The following is a 17836-nucleotide window of genomic DNA, read 5'->3' as shown; positions in this document are numbered from 1 at the left end:
CAGTTCATCAGGACATCATGCGAGGTTAATGCTGTAAAAGCAGATCCAACTAGTGCATTCCAAGAATCACTTGGCAGACTCAAAAACCTACGGCTTGTTCCTAAACACACCCGTTTCACAGTAACACCGAGTGCTCAAACACATTATTTCTGCAATGTCACCAATGGAGGATTCTGTTTACATTTTTTCTCCCTCCAACTAAACAACTCCACTAAAAGTAAAAATCAGTAAAAAAAATTAAAGTGACATTCACATTCTAGCTGTTTCTATCTAGAACATCATACAAGTAAAACTTTCTAGATCTAGCCTCAGATCTTTCAGGAACTTCAGCAAGTGAACTGACTAAAACGTCAAGCTGAACCTGAATTTTTTAGACTTTAAACCAACATTCTCTGGTAGCCAGAATAAGACTCATTTCAAGTGAACTTGGGATGAATTTACTGCAGGAACTTCAAATGCCGTTCATACTGTTCTGCCTCTCACAGAGAAGCCCACTTAGAGACTCCTGGCTTCTCGTGGCAAAGAACGATGTTCCCTGCATAACAGAACCAAATCCATCACCAGACTGTATAACAAAAAACCGTGTAAACCCTATCTTTTTTTTCTTTTTTTTTTATAAACAACACTTGCACTTTCTGATAAATGCTTCTCAAGAAAATATAAAGCGTATCACACTGTTTTAGCAATCCTTTATTGAAGATAACAAGTTGGTTATGTTCACTGTATTGTATGAAACATCACAATATCATACTGGGAAAGTACTATCAGTACAGGGTTGGACCAGAGCGGATAGTCGGAACAATAAACCATTTTGCATTCTTCATTCTCTATCTTTTAACAACCCCCAAAATAACAGTAAAGGGACAAATACCTGTTAACATCGTCATTTAGAACACTTTAACTTACAAAGCTAAAATCTAATGAATAAATAAAATATATTGTGGCAATAATCTTCTCTAGACCAAAAAAAAATTTTAAAAATCAGGTACACAGTGAATCAAAATGATGGGGAAAGCTGCCCTTCGGCACTGCTATGAAAGAGCATGTGGTTTTTACAGACTCACCATGGGGATAAAGTTACAGAAAAATACCATGAATTCCATTTCACACAAAACCAGTTGATGACTGTCATTAGCTTAAAACTACACACAAGGGCAATTACATCCTCGCTGAAACACAGTTTAAACAAATAGGAAAATGTTTACAAGGCATCCACAGCATGTAAATCATGTACAGATGGATACATTCATTGTTTCCCCTCCCCAATAGCTTTTACTTTAGATAAATACTTTACTCTTCCCCATTTTCAGCATTTACTGGACTCATTACATGCACAACTCAAAGAAGTCAGAAGAAAAAGTCAAGGTTATTGCAAAAATAGAATTAAACTAAGAATCTTCAAGTACCTTACATGACAGCCACTCTGTACCATGCCCATTGCTTATAAAATGAAAGGTCATTGAACCCATGAAAATATCTCTAATATTTTCTTAATTTAAAATAGATAATTTTAAGTGTATTTATAGTAATCTCAAAGTGATAATTTGAACTTTGAAAATAATGCAAACAATTAAAAATTATACCCATATTACACAAGACTTCTGTCTGTATCTTAAGCTGAAAAAAATCAAAAAACTATAGAAAACCACATATAGAACAAAAAAATAATCACAATTTACATTATAATAAAGGCAAATTTTCAGCATTTTTTTTAAAAACCTGCAGCTGTGAGAGATGTCAAAACAAGTCACTACTAACTAGAAATTCATCAGTTTGGTTTTAAAAGATTTTCTCTAGCAAGAGTGTAAGGGTGTGTTGTACACATGCGTAAAATTCTTACTGTTTTTAGATGCCTAGAATCTTCATATATTATTGCCAAATACACTTATCTCCAAGCAAGCAATAGGCAATATATCACAATTTGGACACCGCAGGGAAACCTAACGGTCTGGTAATACAGGTAAAATTGGAAAATTAAAAATAATAATAATAATAATACACATCTGATAGCATATTGCCCAATTGAAATTACTTCCAAGCCACAGAGCTGCAAAGCCTTCCAACTCGGTAAAGTGAAATAAGGAACGTCTCACAGAATTACTTGTACTCTCTCGTGCTTGTATGCTGTAATTTCATTTAACCACAGTGTATCTTCAGAGTACAACTACAATCCCATGCAACTCAGGTACATACACTGATCTGCTGAGAGCATCACTCCTTCCTTCCTTTTTAGGGCCAAAGTTCATTACAGATGTAATCAGTATGCCTGAGGCTGGTAAAAATACTGTAGTACAGGCAATGCTAAGAGTGGCAATATCGGAAAACACAAACATGAACGAATGATGGAAAATTCTAATATCTTTCTGCCCATTTCACAAAATCTTGGAAATCCACCAGAAATTTTCCCTTGTATTGAAGAAAACAGATTTAAAAGTTTTTTTCCCCCTTTCAGAATCAAAAGCATTTTAGTAGATTTGTAAGGCTACCACGGATCTTCTAGATCTCCAGCACCCTACAGGAAGAGAAGAGGAGAAATATTACTTCTTACCAAAACAAATGAAAACATTTTGTTGCACTTTGGATTTAAGTGGCATAATTAATTAAAACACTAGCATAAAAATACATTTTTCTTTTTTCGTAGCTGCCAACTTCCACACACAGACACGCTCTGCTCTTCAACTACACGAGAAAATTCACTTTTATGAGACATGAACCCAGTAAAACTATTACAACATAAAGACGTAAGCATTACCTAAAACTGTACTACATCGTAGCTATCAACAGATATTACTGCATCTACAGAATAAAAAAGCCAACAAAGCACTAAAACTTAAGAATCTCTGGTTCATCAGATATTCCCATAGGCTCTGTTTCATTAAGGCAGTGAAATCTGTACCTATGTTGAGCAAGGACATTTTTATGCAATTGTTATACTACGGACTGACTACGGACACAACAATTCCAGATTTAACTTGTTAGCAGATTAGTTACCACCATTGTAAACTCCCATTATCATCAATGACCTACCCAAATGCACGGGTCATACACAAATACAAGTAAAAGATATGGTAGAAGGTAAGCCTAAGTAGAATAACTCGTTTATTCATTTATACTACTGATGTTTAACTTGAAATTGAGAAATGTTGCCCAAATAGAGGATTAATAATGAGTGTGCCGAACTTAAAATTACTGAAATATTTGCAGAAACTATAATGAACATAATGGTGAGTTAAAATGAGAAGCTATGAGAAGTTTCAATGGCAGAAAGAAAGCATTTCAAAGTTTATTACTTGCTTAAAAGAGTCAATATGCATACAAGTATTATTCCACAGCATATTCTTTATTTTCACTTCAACACAAACTCTTTGAACTTCAAACTATGTACTAATTCTAAGTACATTTTCATTTCTGGTTATACGTTATGCTACAACCTGGAAAATAAGAATACAGTCATCTAGAAAATAAGTATTTATCAACAGTGGATACAATCTAGATCAAAAAAACATACACATTTCAGGAAGAAAGTGACAAACTAAGACATCATAGGTTTTGTAATTTAATTGTAATATAAACTATACAAAATTCAAATACAAACATGCAGTTACGATGCTGGGGAAAAAGATGGAAGTATTCATAAAATTCAAACGGTTTGCACAGAAGATACCATTCAGATGGGAATTATTTTACAATCAGCAAACATACCATCAAAACGTTGTTTGAGAATGTACTTAGACATTTTTTGATTTTTTTTTTTAAATTTATTGTTTGCATTAGCATGTTAAGGTCCTATTGTTGGGGGTGTCACAGAATTTTAAAAACAAAACCTCACATGGAACTTAACTAGTTGCCATAGAACATAAAATGTAACTACTGTAATATACAATAGTTTTTCAGCTTCTAAGGAAAAAAGGATATTTACGTCAACCACCTGTACAAACAACTGAAAACAAAAACACACAGACTTCTAGGATAGATGTGACAAATGTTGAGATATAAACAAAGGAAAATATGCCAAGTGAAGAGAAGCGTCAAATTCGCTATGAAAAAACAAAGACATCATGTCTGTTTATCGCTCATCTCATTCGTCCCTGAATCTTCACTTGAGCTCTGCATTTCAGCAAGGCGATTCCCAGATTCTGTGGGGTTGTGTGGTACAGGGTCACTGGGTCCAGCGTGATTATCAGAAGCAGATGCTGCAGCTGATTCAGCAGTGCACTCTTCTCCCTGCATCTTAGCTAGCCTGTAACTAGTCAGCATCTCTTCCAGGAGGTGGCGGTAGTTCCCCCTATGATTTATTCTCATTTGCCTGAGCGCTTCCACCAATTTTCCCTGCGTTCCACTTTCCTCGGCTTCGCCAGGGTCCTTTTTTTAGGATTCAAGACCCCAAAAAAATCAGTAGTTAAACTAGGATATTTTAGGAACACATTTTAAAAACAACGTTTCTGACTGAAAAAAACATCAGTTTCGTCCTAATGCAAGTACAAAAAAAGCACCTTATTAGCAACATATCTCAGAACATGTTTATTTTACACAACAATTTAAAAAATGATACCTATTGGAACACCACTGTCAACCACTTCATTTTGAGCTGGACAGCATCAAAATGCTACCTCCTCCCAATAAGCTCTATCTTTATTCAGACTGTCTTCCAGTGGACACAGCTGATATTCTCCACAACGGTGATCAGCTGTCAGACAGTACAAAATGTGAATATTAAAGCTTCTTTAGCCAACAGGTCAGTATTTTTAATCGTGAATTTCACACAGCTAATGGCAAAGCAGCTGTGTGAAACACATACTAAAAAGAACAGGCAACTCCCCACCGCAAACAGTTTAACTGAAGAATCACATCAGAATAAATGCTCCAAAGTGTTTTTAAAAACAATCCTATGTTAAAGAATGTTTTTTGAGTGTGTGATGCTGCCAAGAAAGAAACAATCAGCTACTTATAGCACCAGGAATGGGGGTGTTTGAAGAATGCAAGACAGTGGTTTGGGCAGATGTGTGATGTGTGTACTATATAGAAAAATTAACTGGTGGAACAGCCATTTAAGGTCAGATTTAGCAACCTACAGCAAAAAAACTAAATAAGCAGTGATTAAAGAACATAGGTCTCTTCTGCAAAGCACCCATTTGGCTACAGGCCTTCAGTGGAAAGTCTATCATTGCTGTGCGTCTTTGCTTTCTGCAATGGACTTGTACATCTGCTACATATTTAAAATTTCAAGTGCTAAAGCCGTGCTGTCACTTTAAGGGAATAGCATGTTTTGAATTATTAATACCTACCAAGTTATCAAACTAGACAAATGGAACTAGATCACTCAAAGCTGGCAGATTTTGCAACCGAGGCAAAATCCAGACCGCTCTCTTTTAATGCTGACCTCATTTTATTGTTATCTAGTCCAAAAGCTTCATAAACTACAAGTATTGCAAACACTCCTTTACAACTTAACAGCAGTGCTAAGATAGTATCTTGGGTTCAGTAAGATTTTGATTCTGGAATGTTACTAGAATAGAAGCACTGAGAATGATTAGCAAAGTTGAAGTTAAAAGGGGACAATTTTAGCAAAAAATGGGTGTTACATAAAATGCCATCCCTCTAAGCCTAATTTGTTGCCTAAGTAGAGATGTACTTCCACTGCGGTTTCCTGGTCTCAGTTTCAAATGTTGCAACTCCCATGCACTAGCATTTTCACAGTCAGAGAGATCTCCAAGAGCCCATTAAGGAGAAGCAAATTAAAGAGGGTATTTCTAAAGCACTGAGACTCATCAACTTGGTGAAAAATCAGAGCACCAGGATGAGACTACAGATATATTCAATCTTTTTGATTTTCACCAAAGAAAAGCTACATATATATATATATATATATAGCTGTTATTAAAGAAGGAAGTATAGATGAGGAATTATTTCTTTTGAAGTTTGGAGAATATCTGAATTGTGTAATTCCTCAGTTCTGCTCCAAGGTTGACAATAGCAAACAAACGCTAATTTCACAATACTCAGATCTTTCATAGTTCTTTTGGGAGACTCAGCTTAATATTTTCGCTCCTGTGTAATATGCCTGATGCTGGTTTATTTTGAGCTCACCACATCTCCCTCAGTGCTAGTGGACAAAAACCTCCAAATGTAACAGTAGGATAGAAACCATCTCTTTTATATATCTTACAATATGGATACATTACCACATAGATTTCTCGCTAATGATGCCTGGCTAGAACAGGTCCCCCAAATTTCCTGAAAGCTAAGATAATTGCGTAAGTTAGCACTTGTCTTCCTTCATGTTCTAACTGAACTTAGTGCATCATTAGTGCAGCTATATTTAACACAAGCATTAAATTCTTACACAAGTTATGCATGTTAATATTACTTGTATATAAAAGCCTATTATGGATTAGGAACACTTGATTTACAGTGTTTAAGCATGTCAGAATTTAGTTATTTTTAAAAATGATCTGTCACAGCCCTTAATGACATCATTTGCTTCAGCAAAGTGCCAGAATAGAGTATCAATAAAGTAAAAGCAAGAGAGAAACAACTTATCTCAAGCAAGATACTCAAGCACAAAGCTAGCTTCAAACAAATGTCACTGAAACTGCTGGCATAGTCACTAACTTCGTTTCTTGTCTCTAAATTACACATACCTCCAAGCAGCCTAACTGCACTATGCAGTAGGAGCACAAAATACGTAACAGATTTCTACGACTTCACATAAACACTTAACAGGAGTACAAGTCACCACAGTTATAACAGAAACTTCTCTGCTGAAACACCAGCAGAGCTGCTGGTTGCAAGCCCAATGCAAGGCTCTCTTCAGCTCCACATCTGTCCAATACTTGTACGGTGGTGAGATGGGTAAAAGAAAACTTGTAATGACTGCTATACCCTGAAGACATGCTGTTATCTCTGAATACTGCCACAGTAATGATTCCTTACTCCCATTAGTCTCTAACTCTACACAATACCTACTTAGGTTAAAGATTCTTAGAAGATAAATATAACAGAACATAAATGTGAAGAACTGAAAGAAGCTACTCCGTGAATCATGAGCTCCAGTGGCAGAAACAAGTCAAAGCCAAGCACAATACTAATGGGTATCTGTGCAGAGCAAACTTAAAAGAAACCTTATCCAGAAAGATATTATCTCAGTTTTGATTTATATACTTTCTAAGAACTTATTTGTCATGCTATTACAACACAGGGTTACAAGCTGAAATTGTTTAACACTAAAAAGTAAATGCTTCAGAAGGAAGCCATGTTCTCAAATTGCAAACATTCTGGTTGGTTTTTTGCTTTTTTTTTGCTTTTTTAATTTTTACTTGAATGCACTCGTATTTTAACAATTACTTCATTTCTTGTAAAGGTAAGAAAAAAGTCTCTGCCCTAATATTAAGTTGACTGCCTGTACCAGCAGAATCAAGCATTACGCCCACATTCTAACAGACAAGTATGCTATTAAATACACACGAGGTACAGTTCTCAAGTTCAAGTCAGTGCACCTTTGTGCTCTGCCTTTATCTCCAACTAGTAATTTTTAGTATTAAGAACTACTCTTGCTTCACACTACGTTAAAACAGAAGCATTACTTAGATTTCAGTCTTTCATCATTGGGTTGGCACCGTATGTTTCCTTCCTACCTTTGCTTCCTGTTTAAATGTGAGATGTGTAGCAACGTTATCACAATGTGTAGACATTGCACAACTCTACAGCTTCCTTCCCTTTTTTGCCCCTCCTTTAAAGTCCAGTTCAAAATACTACGGGATCTCTACCCGATACCTAGAACCAAGGACCGAATAACACAATCATAGGAGCCACGTTTTTGACACCTTGGAGATGGGGCCCACTGGGTTGGTCCCACACTCAAAGACAGGGAGATAAACAATTCCTATTTGTTTGGAAAGTACAAACAGGAATTGTAGCCTTCACTAAGTGGCAGCACCCTCCTCCCAAACTGCTCTGGATCAGAATCACTTAGGACCAAAACAAAAACGTACTGACTGGAAAACGGTATCTTATAATTTCATCCAGTGTAGCATATCTAAAGCATATCATTCAGACTGCTGATCTTTTCAACTCAACAGCAACAGAAGATGAAGTTTGCAAAGTAAACTGGAACACGCTCACATTTCACATTTAAGAAACCAAATCAAAAAGACTCCAAACAAATGCGCAGTGATTTTAAAGGTAATCAGTGTCAAAGCTATAATCCTTTCTAAGGATGTAACTTTCATATTTACTTCAGTTACCTCATTTTCTTAAATTGTAACAGACGTGTAAAAATTTCAAGTCAATATACAAAAAAAGATGCCGTACTCCATGGTAGGGCTCTCAGAAAACATACATGGCTATTAATAACTAAATTTGGATTTTGAAAACATGCATCACAAAATCATCTATGGCAAATGACATCTCCACAAATTCATCATTACATAAAGTTTTTATGTTAAAAAAGAAATCACAACAAAAATCAGATGAAACAAAAAAAAATACTTTTGCAAATAACTTTCCCTCCCAAGCAGGAACAATATTATAACATCATGGCTAAATATGTACAGCGGTAGCACACAGTTTCCTGAAGAACTAAAGAAACTGGAAAAAAAAGAACATTTTGCAATTATCCTATGATAGGGAGCCAAACAGTACAGCCCCTGTTTAGCTTGTTCTGCAGGTACTGTTGCACAGTTTGATACAAGTTAAATGAGAAATCTATACTTTTTTAAAATCAATTTTGAACAACAAAAAAGAGTGAATCCTAATAGAAAAAATGGAAATTTCTTCTGTATTTGTTCATCAGCAGAACAGTGACCCTACAAAAAGCTTTGTAACTTAGAGAATAAATTAACCAAAAAGAGGTAGTCAAAGAATAAGATGCTAGGAAATACACAAAGATAATTGTGGTAATGCTGTGCACCTTCAGGCTGTGAATATGCAATGATCTATTTCAAAGTATTTATAATAAAAGATGACATCTCTCCAACACCGATTGTAATGACCACATCACTGAGGACCTTGTGGTCATCTCCAGGAAAAAAAAGAAAAATCCAACGATGAGGAATTTACTAGAAGATGAACTGTACCTTCACAGATTAGTTCACACAGATGGTACACCTGTCTTCTGTACAATCTGTGATCTTTTGCAGTCCTTTACAAAGTAACACTGTAGTTCTTCAAGCAATCTCCCACACGTTTTTTCAACAAGTTTAACTACAACTGTTAGGAATTACTCTTTATACTACATAATTACGAAGAACCCAAAAAACAGGTTTGAAGTTATCACAAAGCACACTGCAACATAAATATTTTAAACAACCTTCAGGTTGCAGGGCAGATGAATACAAATCTTTTCAAAAATCAGAACTGAATGAAAACAGAAAGCAATTTAAACTGTTCTTAGGCCACTGCACACAGAATACATACTTTCTTTAGCTATCCCCAGAGTACTAAGTATTAGTCTTGTTATCCTTTACATTCAGTGTTCCAAAGTTTTCTACACTTCATGAAATGAATATGCTAACCATAATTTTTTAACGGTAGTAAACTATCATGTGAAAAAAAAAATATCCTACACTGCTGCCTCACAGGCTTGACTGAAAAAAATATTAGTCAGCTAGTTCCATGTCCTCAAGGTCAAAATTCTTTTCTATCAGATCCATCCAAAACAAGGCCAAAATTAAACTCTTTGCTCCAATATATATTTGGTATGATATTTTATTGGCGGTGACATACAATTTTGCTTAGTGTATGACACTAAATTGATGTTCCCATTAACAAATGAACAATCAAAATGGAAACTTACCCCCTCATTCTCTCTGTGTGGATTCAGTCTACTGTACACAGCTTCAATAATATTACGCCTAAAAAAGAGAAGTTTTTAGAAGTAAGCATAATAATAAGAGATTTCAAAAGTGTTGAGAACTTAGAAGTTTGAGTACAATACTTAAGGATTTCAGAACATTTAGATGTTTTACCTTTAGCCTGTCTCTTAAGATGAAGCCCATGCTTGGTGACTTCACACATTATCCATGTAATGTTTAGGAAATTAACATTAAGTCAGAATTTGTAAAGACTGGGCAAGGAAAAACATTCTTCTCATGTTATCCTCCCCATGGTTTACCCCTTTACTCCTTGAGAAGTTCCAGCTGCACAGTCAGATTTTGTCAAGAAGGAAACTTCCAAGCTTAATTCAGCATGACCACCAACATGCCCTCAATTAAGAAGATGGATGATGTATTAAGTAAGCAAAGTCAATCAGATCCCACAAGTGCAAGGAGGATTTGACAAGCACTCAAAGATATCTTAACCTACAGGAAACTAAGTACTGGTCAGAGTACTGCTCACATCAGAGCTAACTTGAAGCAAAACTGTGACTGCTGAAGAATCCAGTATTACTCCTGTGAGCAGTAAGATCCAAAAAGGAAGCGAACGCAGTTTTTGACCAACAGTGCTACCTACTTTAGCGTGCCACATCCATTACTCCTGAAGAAGTTACTCATAGAATTGCTATTTTGAATTACAAGTAACTGAAAAATACCTTATTTTCTTCTTGCATGTTATACAGGATAAATACGAAATTGCTTTCTTCCTGGGGTCACTGGAATGATGTATAAAGTTATCAGCACTCAACAGGGCCTCACCTCATGCTTTCTTGAGAGCTTCAGATAATTCTAGCAGCACAGTCAACTCTATTACTGCTGTGGCTAACTATTCTAAAACACTCTGCTACAACCTCCGGATGTCCTAAGTGGATCCATCTATCTGTGGTCCTCCCATGATACCAAAACTGTAGCGACTTCCCTTGTAACAGGAGGTCTCACTGATGAGGCAAGAGCTGGACTGAAGAAGACCTAGCACCAATTACAAAATAAGATTCTTTTAAACAGTAGAAGAAAGTGTCCCAAATAAGACACTTCCCATAAGACTGAAGAAACATGCATCAGTTCAAAATTAACTTTGTAGCCACACTTTCAAAAATCATATTAATGTAAAAAAAGACAATGAAGAACACAACTTCCCCACATGCACCTGAGTTAAGTCAATACCTGAAGAAATCTAGAAGGGTTGTGTGGCTGAGCTAACATGGGATCCATGAGCGGTGACAGAAGATGTTTCTAGACAAATGAAACTGAATCCTTACACAGATGATACCAGTAAGGGTTCTTTCCATTTAGTTCCATATTTAATGTCAGTGGAACGGCACAAGTATGACCAGTTGTGTGCACTATGGAGAGCAACGGTACATCATACTAATGTAACAGAAAACACCTGGACTGTTCAAGTAAGGCTGCCACAGATGTAGCAGACACCCATTCTAAAGATTTAAAGTCAGGCTACTGGAAGTATTCCAATTTTCACAATTCACTTCCATTCTTTGTACAGCATCTTTCTTTGTACTTTCCAACAATGGGAAAATTCAGCAGCAAGGTGTTACTAATGCCCAAGTAGCAGTCACTCAGGATTTTTGTTTTCTTCAGCACTGAATGATTGCTCTTCTGCAGCATTTGACATTACAGGGAGGATCTGAGACAGGCCAGAAGACAGTCATGGGAAAGTAAGAGTAAAGGATAACGTGCTACAATCACGTGACCACAGCAGAGTTAACATATTTAGATCTCTGCTCTCGAAGAATGGAACAGCTCTGGCTTCCACACAAGTGAGATGCTTGAGGAAAGCATACAGCGCCTGGAAAAGCAGAGCTATTTCAAAGGAAGCTTGGTGCTGAGGTTTGCAAACTTACTCAAGAGATGTTGCACCGCATTTCTACAGCTAGAAAAAGTTCCCTCATATTATGAGCTAGGATCAACTATTACCTATTACTGCTGATAAAGAAAGAAGAGGGTGTCAGCCAGACAAGCTCCTTCTGCAACTACTGTCAGCCAGGTCCAGGAATTTAAACTGAAGAACTAAGTGTGAAATCCTTCCATCTTAGTAACAGCATAAAGATCTCATGATTTAGTCCTAACGTGAGAATGTTCTTAAGTTTCAAGTTTTGAGTAGATAATTTGGGGTTGTGTAATCATACTTCTTCAAGACTTCTATGCACAAACTCATTCCTACAAGTAAAGTCAACTAAATATATCACTGTCTTTTTCATAAATTTGAAGGTCACAAAAATTCACCCATTCTCTAAGAAGTTGTAGGTATATCTCCTGAAATCAGTCTATGGCAACACAGGACTTAAGAGCCAAGATGGGTAGAAAGTAATCAAAAGCCAAATTCTTGATCTCAGTCCATTAAAAAAAAAAAGTAGCCTGGGCCAAAACAAATGAATTTTAACAGCATTTACATGTGAAGATTCAAAAGTACTCAAGTAGTACACCATGCAGTTGTTAATGAGCAAGATGACAAGATGCATCAACTCACTGAACAGCACCTCTGAATTCCTGGAACGCATACAAGTGGAGAAAAAGGTTCAGAATGTATGGGCACTTTTAAGGTTAGAAAAAATCTTAGCAAATGGTGCTCATCAACAAGTGCAACCCATGAAAATACAGATATCCACAAGTACTCAGAGAACAGGACTTTATATGTTGAAATATAAAACCAAATATTTACCCAAACTTACAATGGACACTGTGCATTGGAGAGAGTATGATGTCAGGAAATCTGATACACTGATTGACCAGTTATATTATAGATCATTCTTAACATATTGAAGTAGCAGAGAGCGAAGAATAATTATATATACACGTATAGATACATAGATTTCTTTTTAATGGACCTGTGATAATAGTAAACTAGCACATTATGTTCTAGAATATGATCAATCTTTCCACTTACCTGTAAGGAATGGGATCAGCGATACAAGTGCTTATGTAGTGCAAAAATTGATCTAGCTTCAAACACAGAAAACTACCTTTACTGACTTGAGTCAATTACACAGAAAAAACATTAGAACACAGAAATAAAGTAATCCGTTGCAGTGAAATAATAGCCCAAGAAATTCCAGTATTGTACTCACTTGCCAGCTAAACCACCTCCCGGTGGTAAATTAGGAATATTCTCCGCAGATAAAATACGAATAACATGAGCAAGATCAGGCATTCCTTCTTCACCTGATTTCTCCATAATTTCTATTTTAAAAACAGAAGAAGTCCTCAGGTTACTGAATTAATACCAACCATTCCTTAAGACACTAAAATACAAGACAGCATTATTTTACCGGACAGAATGAAATGCTGCAAAATGTTGCATGTAAACAAAGTGGGTTTTTTTTGTTTCTGGGTTTGTTGTTGTTGTTGTTATCTTTTTTTTTTTTAACTTTTAAAGTAAACTATATTTGCATGATTGAATAGAGGTATTCAAACCTATAGCCTGCATTTGCATTTATGCTTCTAGCAAATCTCTGTCAGAGACTCTGAAGTAGACTGTGAATTCCCTGAAACATCCTGGGGACAGCAGCTAGGAGGCTGGTTTCACACTAGGAAGTGACAGCTAGGAGCCTGTTTCAATTACCTTCCTATTGCATTGCAACAATGCTCAGAAGTTGCATGCCAAAAAGCCAACACTTCCCAGGAATTCACCGTCATCCTTCATGGTATAACACAGTGTACTGTCAAAGTCATGACTCTCCTGGATAAACTAGGACCATCAAGCAATAAAGTCAGACAAGTGGAATGGACTATCATCACTCCAGTGGCCAAAATAGAATATATACACTGACACAATAGATAACTGATAGTAAGGTAGTCCATTTTCCAAGCAGAAGTACACAGGTCACTCCAGAAGTAACATCTCCTATTTATTTCCAGGGAAACCACAACAGATACAAAGACGACAATAACACCATTTGACAGAGCAAATTCTCAGCTACAAAACACTCCCTCAACATAGTCAACACCATTAGCTATGCATTTTCACCAGTGATAAACAAGAAAGAGCCTGCATGCTGCACTCAAACATCTGCATGGCCATCCAGAATGTGGGTTGTCTTACACGCTGCTGTCACCACTGCTGAAAGGCACCACCCACCCCCTCACTGTGCTCACATCCACTCTTTGGTCTCCATAAACATTCAGCAAACATCAATGAATGTCAATGGGTGACATTTTCTTTTTCCTGAAAATCAGCCATTCGTTCCTTAATCTAGTTATTTCCTGCAGACACACACTCAAGTATTTTAGCATAATATTCAAGGGGATTTTTTCTTCTTAAGTTTCATGTCTAAACATAGAACTCTTAACTAGAACAGTCTGTATCTTAGCTACTATCCAAAGCTAAACAAACCACTTATGTTTCTTACAATCAATTATTCTCCAGTTCTAGATGCCCAATTTGCTGATGTCAGCAGAAGGAACAACTTGAATTTCTGAAATTAGTCAAGCACACGACCTACTTTAAATACTGTACTCTACATTTCCTAGTATTTAAATATCTCTTGATTTCTACTGTGTAAAAATAAGCAATATGCCAGCTAGCAAAGTACTTGCTCATTCTGCATCAAGGAAATCTGTGGCAAAGTCCACCAAAGTTAATTCTACTTTTAGAACAGTTTCACTATTGATAATAAATCAGGCAACTATGCTTTTAAGCTGCAACTTTACATCAACATCACAAAATCTTTGCAATGAATGAGCTGGATATACTACTAAAAGGGATTAAACATTCTTCCATGAAACTTCACGTATATCAACTTCCATACACTCATTAAGAATTAATCATGGCTAGCAAAGGAAATGACAGCTAAGTATGTGTGCTTGATTATGAAATCTTAAGACTTTCATCACTTCATCCAAATAGATCCACAGAAATCAGCCAAAAGACCCCTCAAAGATTTTGTCCCTTTGTGCAGTTCTACCCAGTCAGAAGTAGATGGTATCGCTATAATGTAAATGTTTCTGAGTCACATCCAATAGGAAACATCTTACATATATAACACTTTTTAAACAGAGACCATGTCTGGTTCTGCATATACTAAAGTAGACACGTGACAAGAATTAATAAGAATAAAGACTACAGAAGCAAGCAATTTCCAAATATTAATGGAAGCTCAAGATTTTCAAAGCTTTTTAAAAGGCAATTAAAGCAGCCACAACTCAGGATTATCATGGATTTCTTGGTATTAGAATCTTCTACTTAATACTATAAAACCATTTCCTAGGAAGCTCTGTACTGAAAGGTACTAAAAGTGCCTTCTTCCCATTTTCAGAGGTTGCCCAACTGGGAATTATGGTGAAGAAACTGATTCCTTCTTCTTTTTCTAGCATGAGGATGAGCAATTTCACCAAAACATGTGCCCCCTTTTCTTCCTGCCTTAATAGAAAAAATCCAAGAATAAAGCAAATGACTAAGAATGACCTTTTTGCACTACACCTTAACTAATGCATATGTAGGTCACTTTGTAAGTAATGCCTTCTATTTATTTCCACAGAAACTACAATATATACAAAGAGCACAACAGTATGATTTGATAGAGCAGACTCTCAGCTACAAAACAACATTTTCAACATAGTCACCACCATTAGCTATGCATTTTCACCAGCGATAAATAAGAGCCTGCATGCCGTGCTTGTAAAAAGCTACACCAGCAAAGGTGACCAACTGTCACTGTTGCTACTGCTGAAAGGCACCACCCACTGCCTCACTGTGCTCACATTCACTATCTGGTCTCCATAAATGTTCTGCAAGCGTCAATGAATGTCAACGGGTACATTTTTCTTCCTCATGGAGAAATTCAGAGACACACCTCTGCTTCATACACGCTTCCATGTCAGATGCTATCTTGTCAGACTGTTCCTCTGCTGACACCTGTCACATGGCAACAAAATGTAAGGGGATACTGGTGGGAAGGTTCATCCTCTACTGCTGTATCACCAACATCCGCCTTTGACATCATGGGCCAACATGATGTAGCAAAAAATGAGGCATTAATTCTGGAGCAGCACTCATTTGTTTGACAAAGATTGCAAGAATAAGATAATGAATTTCACAGCCAGTTTTACATGCATTTACAAGGTTTTCACCTTCTCAACAATGCTGAGAACAATGTAACACTGCAATGTGTTTTTTACCCTGAATATGAAAAACACAACTGCAGAATCTTTTTTTTTTTTAACTTCTACTGCTAATGTAAATTAGACACTTGAAGAATTATTTCCTGATACCATCATATACTGAAATCCATCGAAGTCCACTACAAAGCAAATCTACTACTTTACTCCTAAAGTATTTTTAACAAAGCTCACTTAACTCAGAGATAAACATATTGAAAGTTTCAACCAAAATTCATTCTAGTTTTGTCAGCGCTCCTCACACACCTTGCCCTCCAAGACCCTTTGCCATCTTTGTAACCCTCCACTGGAGGCTCAATAATAGCTTTATGCCCTTACATTGCATCATCTAAACCCGCAGGCAGTGCTGGGTGTGAGGCCGCACAGCGCAGAGCAGAGCTGGAAAACCCCTCCCCTCACCCAGTGGCAGTGCTGGGGCTGCGGCACCCGAGGGCACAGTTGTCCCTTTGGGCTGCCGGGGCACACTGCTGACTCACATTCTACTTGCTGCCAATCAGAACCCCCAGATCCCTTTTCTCTAGGGTGTTCTCCAGCCTCTCGTACACCATTCTGTACAAACATCCATGGTTGTCCCATCCCAGGTGCACCATCTGGCACTAGCTCTTGTTAAACTTCATTTAATTTATGACCACCCAGCAGTCTAATTTGTCAAGATCTTTCTGCAAGGTCTTTCTATCCTCAAGGGAGTTTTATATAAATGCATATTTTTCCTCAAAAGTTAACATCCCCAACCAGAACTACAACTGCCTTTTACATCTCAGCATTTCTTTCATCTCTAGCTCTGAGATTACGACACAGGAAGGAATTCACTTTCTTCCATCGGGTCCAGCTCTAGAGACCCCAAACAGCTATATATAGTGTATATTCCACATACATTAAATGCTAACTAACCAACTAACTGAATTAACAGGGTAGTTGACTACTAAAACTATTCAAGTTTACACTAAACGAGTATCCCTATTTATGATGTGAGGGGCTAGTTATTCTTTTCGCTTTGTTTTGTTTTTAAATCTCCATGTCTGATACATCCTCTAAAATAAAACATATCAGAGTATCAACTTCTGTGCCTAGCATTCTCTTACTGTGAGCCATCTGTGGATCTCTAAAAAACAGATGAAAACAAAACAGAAAGTAGCACTTGAAAGTGACAGTAAGACAGCGAGAAAAGGCTGACCTAGCACAACTTTACTGTCCAACGCACTTGCATCACTCTGGAAATTAACCAATTAAGCAACTCAGAACAAGCCACTGTCATAAGTTACTTGATCACAAGCTATCAAGTATTTCAAAATACTCTTTGAAATTTGCAGCTTAGGAATGCAGTTACACACATGCCATTGACATAAAGAGCCAAGCTAGTAGAACAGCTTTAGTAAACAGTTCTTCCATTGTAAGTCTCAAAAATATCTCCTACTGCTATTTTTTTTAAGGGTTTTTGTTCTGATAACTCTGAAAATATCCGACAGAACCACTAACATTTTAGCAATGCACATGATCTCAGCATCCTACCAAGGGATGTACAAAAACAGACCACAAAAATTACATATTCAAGTATTTAACTGCTTTTGAGCACAGAAATATATATGAAACCCATCAAGCAAAACCAACAAAAGCATTCCTCAAACAATGCCTTTTATTCTGTGTTGAACTGTGTACATTCATGAGAAACACCCACTGATAAGATGTTCCTACCTTCCCTTTTTTTTTCCTTACTGCTCCAATACTTTAGACCTTTTTTCTTTGTCATGGTTTTATGATTTTCGGTTATTGGTATTCCACATCATAACATCATGTAGTGAATGTACCTGGTTCTCAGAAGAGAAGGACTACTA

The 17836-nt window shown here is 36.7% G+C and overlaps 1 protein-coding gene across 9 annotated transcripts in view; it reads right to left on the bottom strand.

Moving 5' to 3' along the window:
• Window positions 670-17836, bottom strand: part of PPM1B (protein phosphatase, Mg2+/Mn2+ dependent 1B) — a 57502-nt gene continuing 40335 nt past the window's right edge. For 6 of the 9 annotated variants that reach the window (XM_021392750.1, XM_021392748.1, XM_021392746.1 and 3 more), the window contains 3 exons: window positions 12956-13067; window positions 9794-9851; window positions 3320-4362 (listed from right to left, as the gene is read on the bottom strand). In XM_021392750.1, the coding sequence (XP_021248425.1) occupies window positions 4057-4362; window positions 9794-9851; window positions 12956-13067 (476 nt within the window). In that variant the 3' untranslated portion in view covers window positions 3320-4056. The other 3 variants (XM_021392753.1, XM_021392751.1, XM_021392752.1) reach the window with 3 other exon arrangements.

Source organism: Numida meleagris, chromosome 3, assembly GCF_002078875.1.
Source record: "Numida meleagris isolate 19003 breed g44 Domestic line chromosome 3, NumMel1.0, whole genome shotgun sequence".
Taxonomy (NCBI): domain Eukaryota; kingdom Metazoa; phylum Chordata; class Aves; order Galliformes; family Numididae; genus Numida; species Numida meleagris.
Note: the sequence above shows the minus strand (reverse complement) of the source record. Positions and strands in the feature narration are given on the sequence as shown.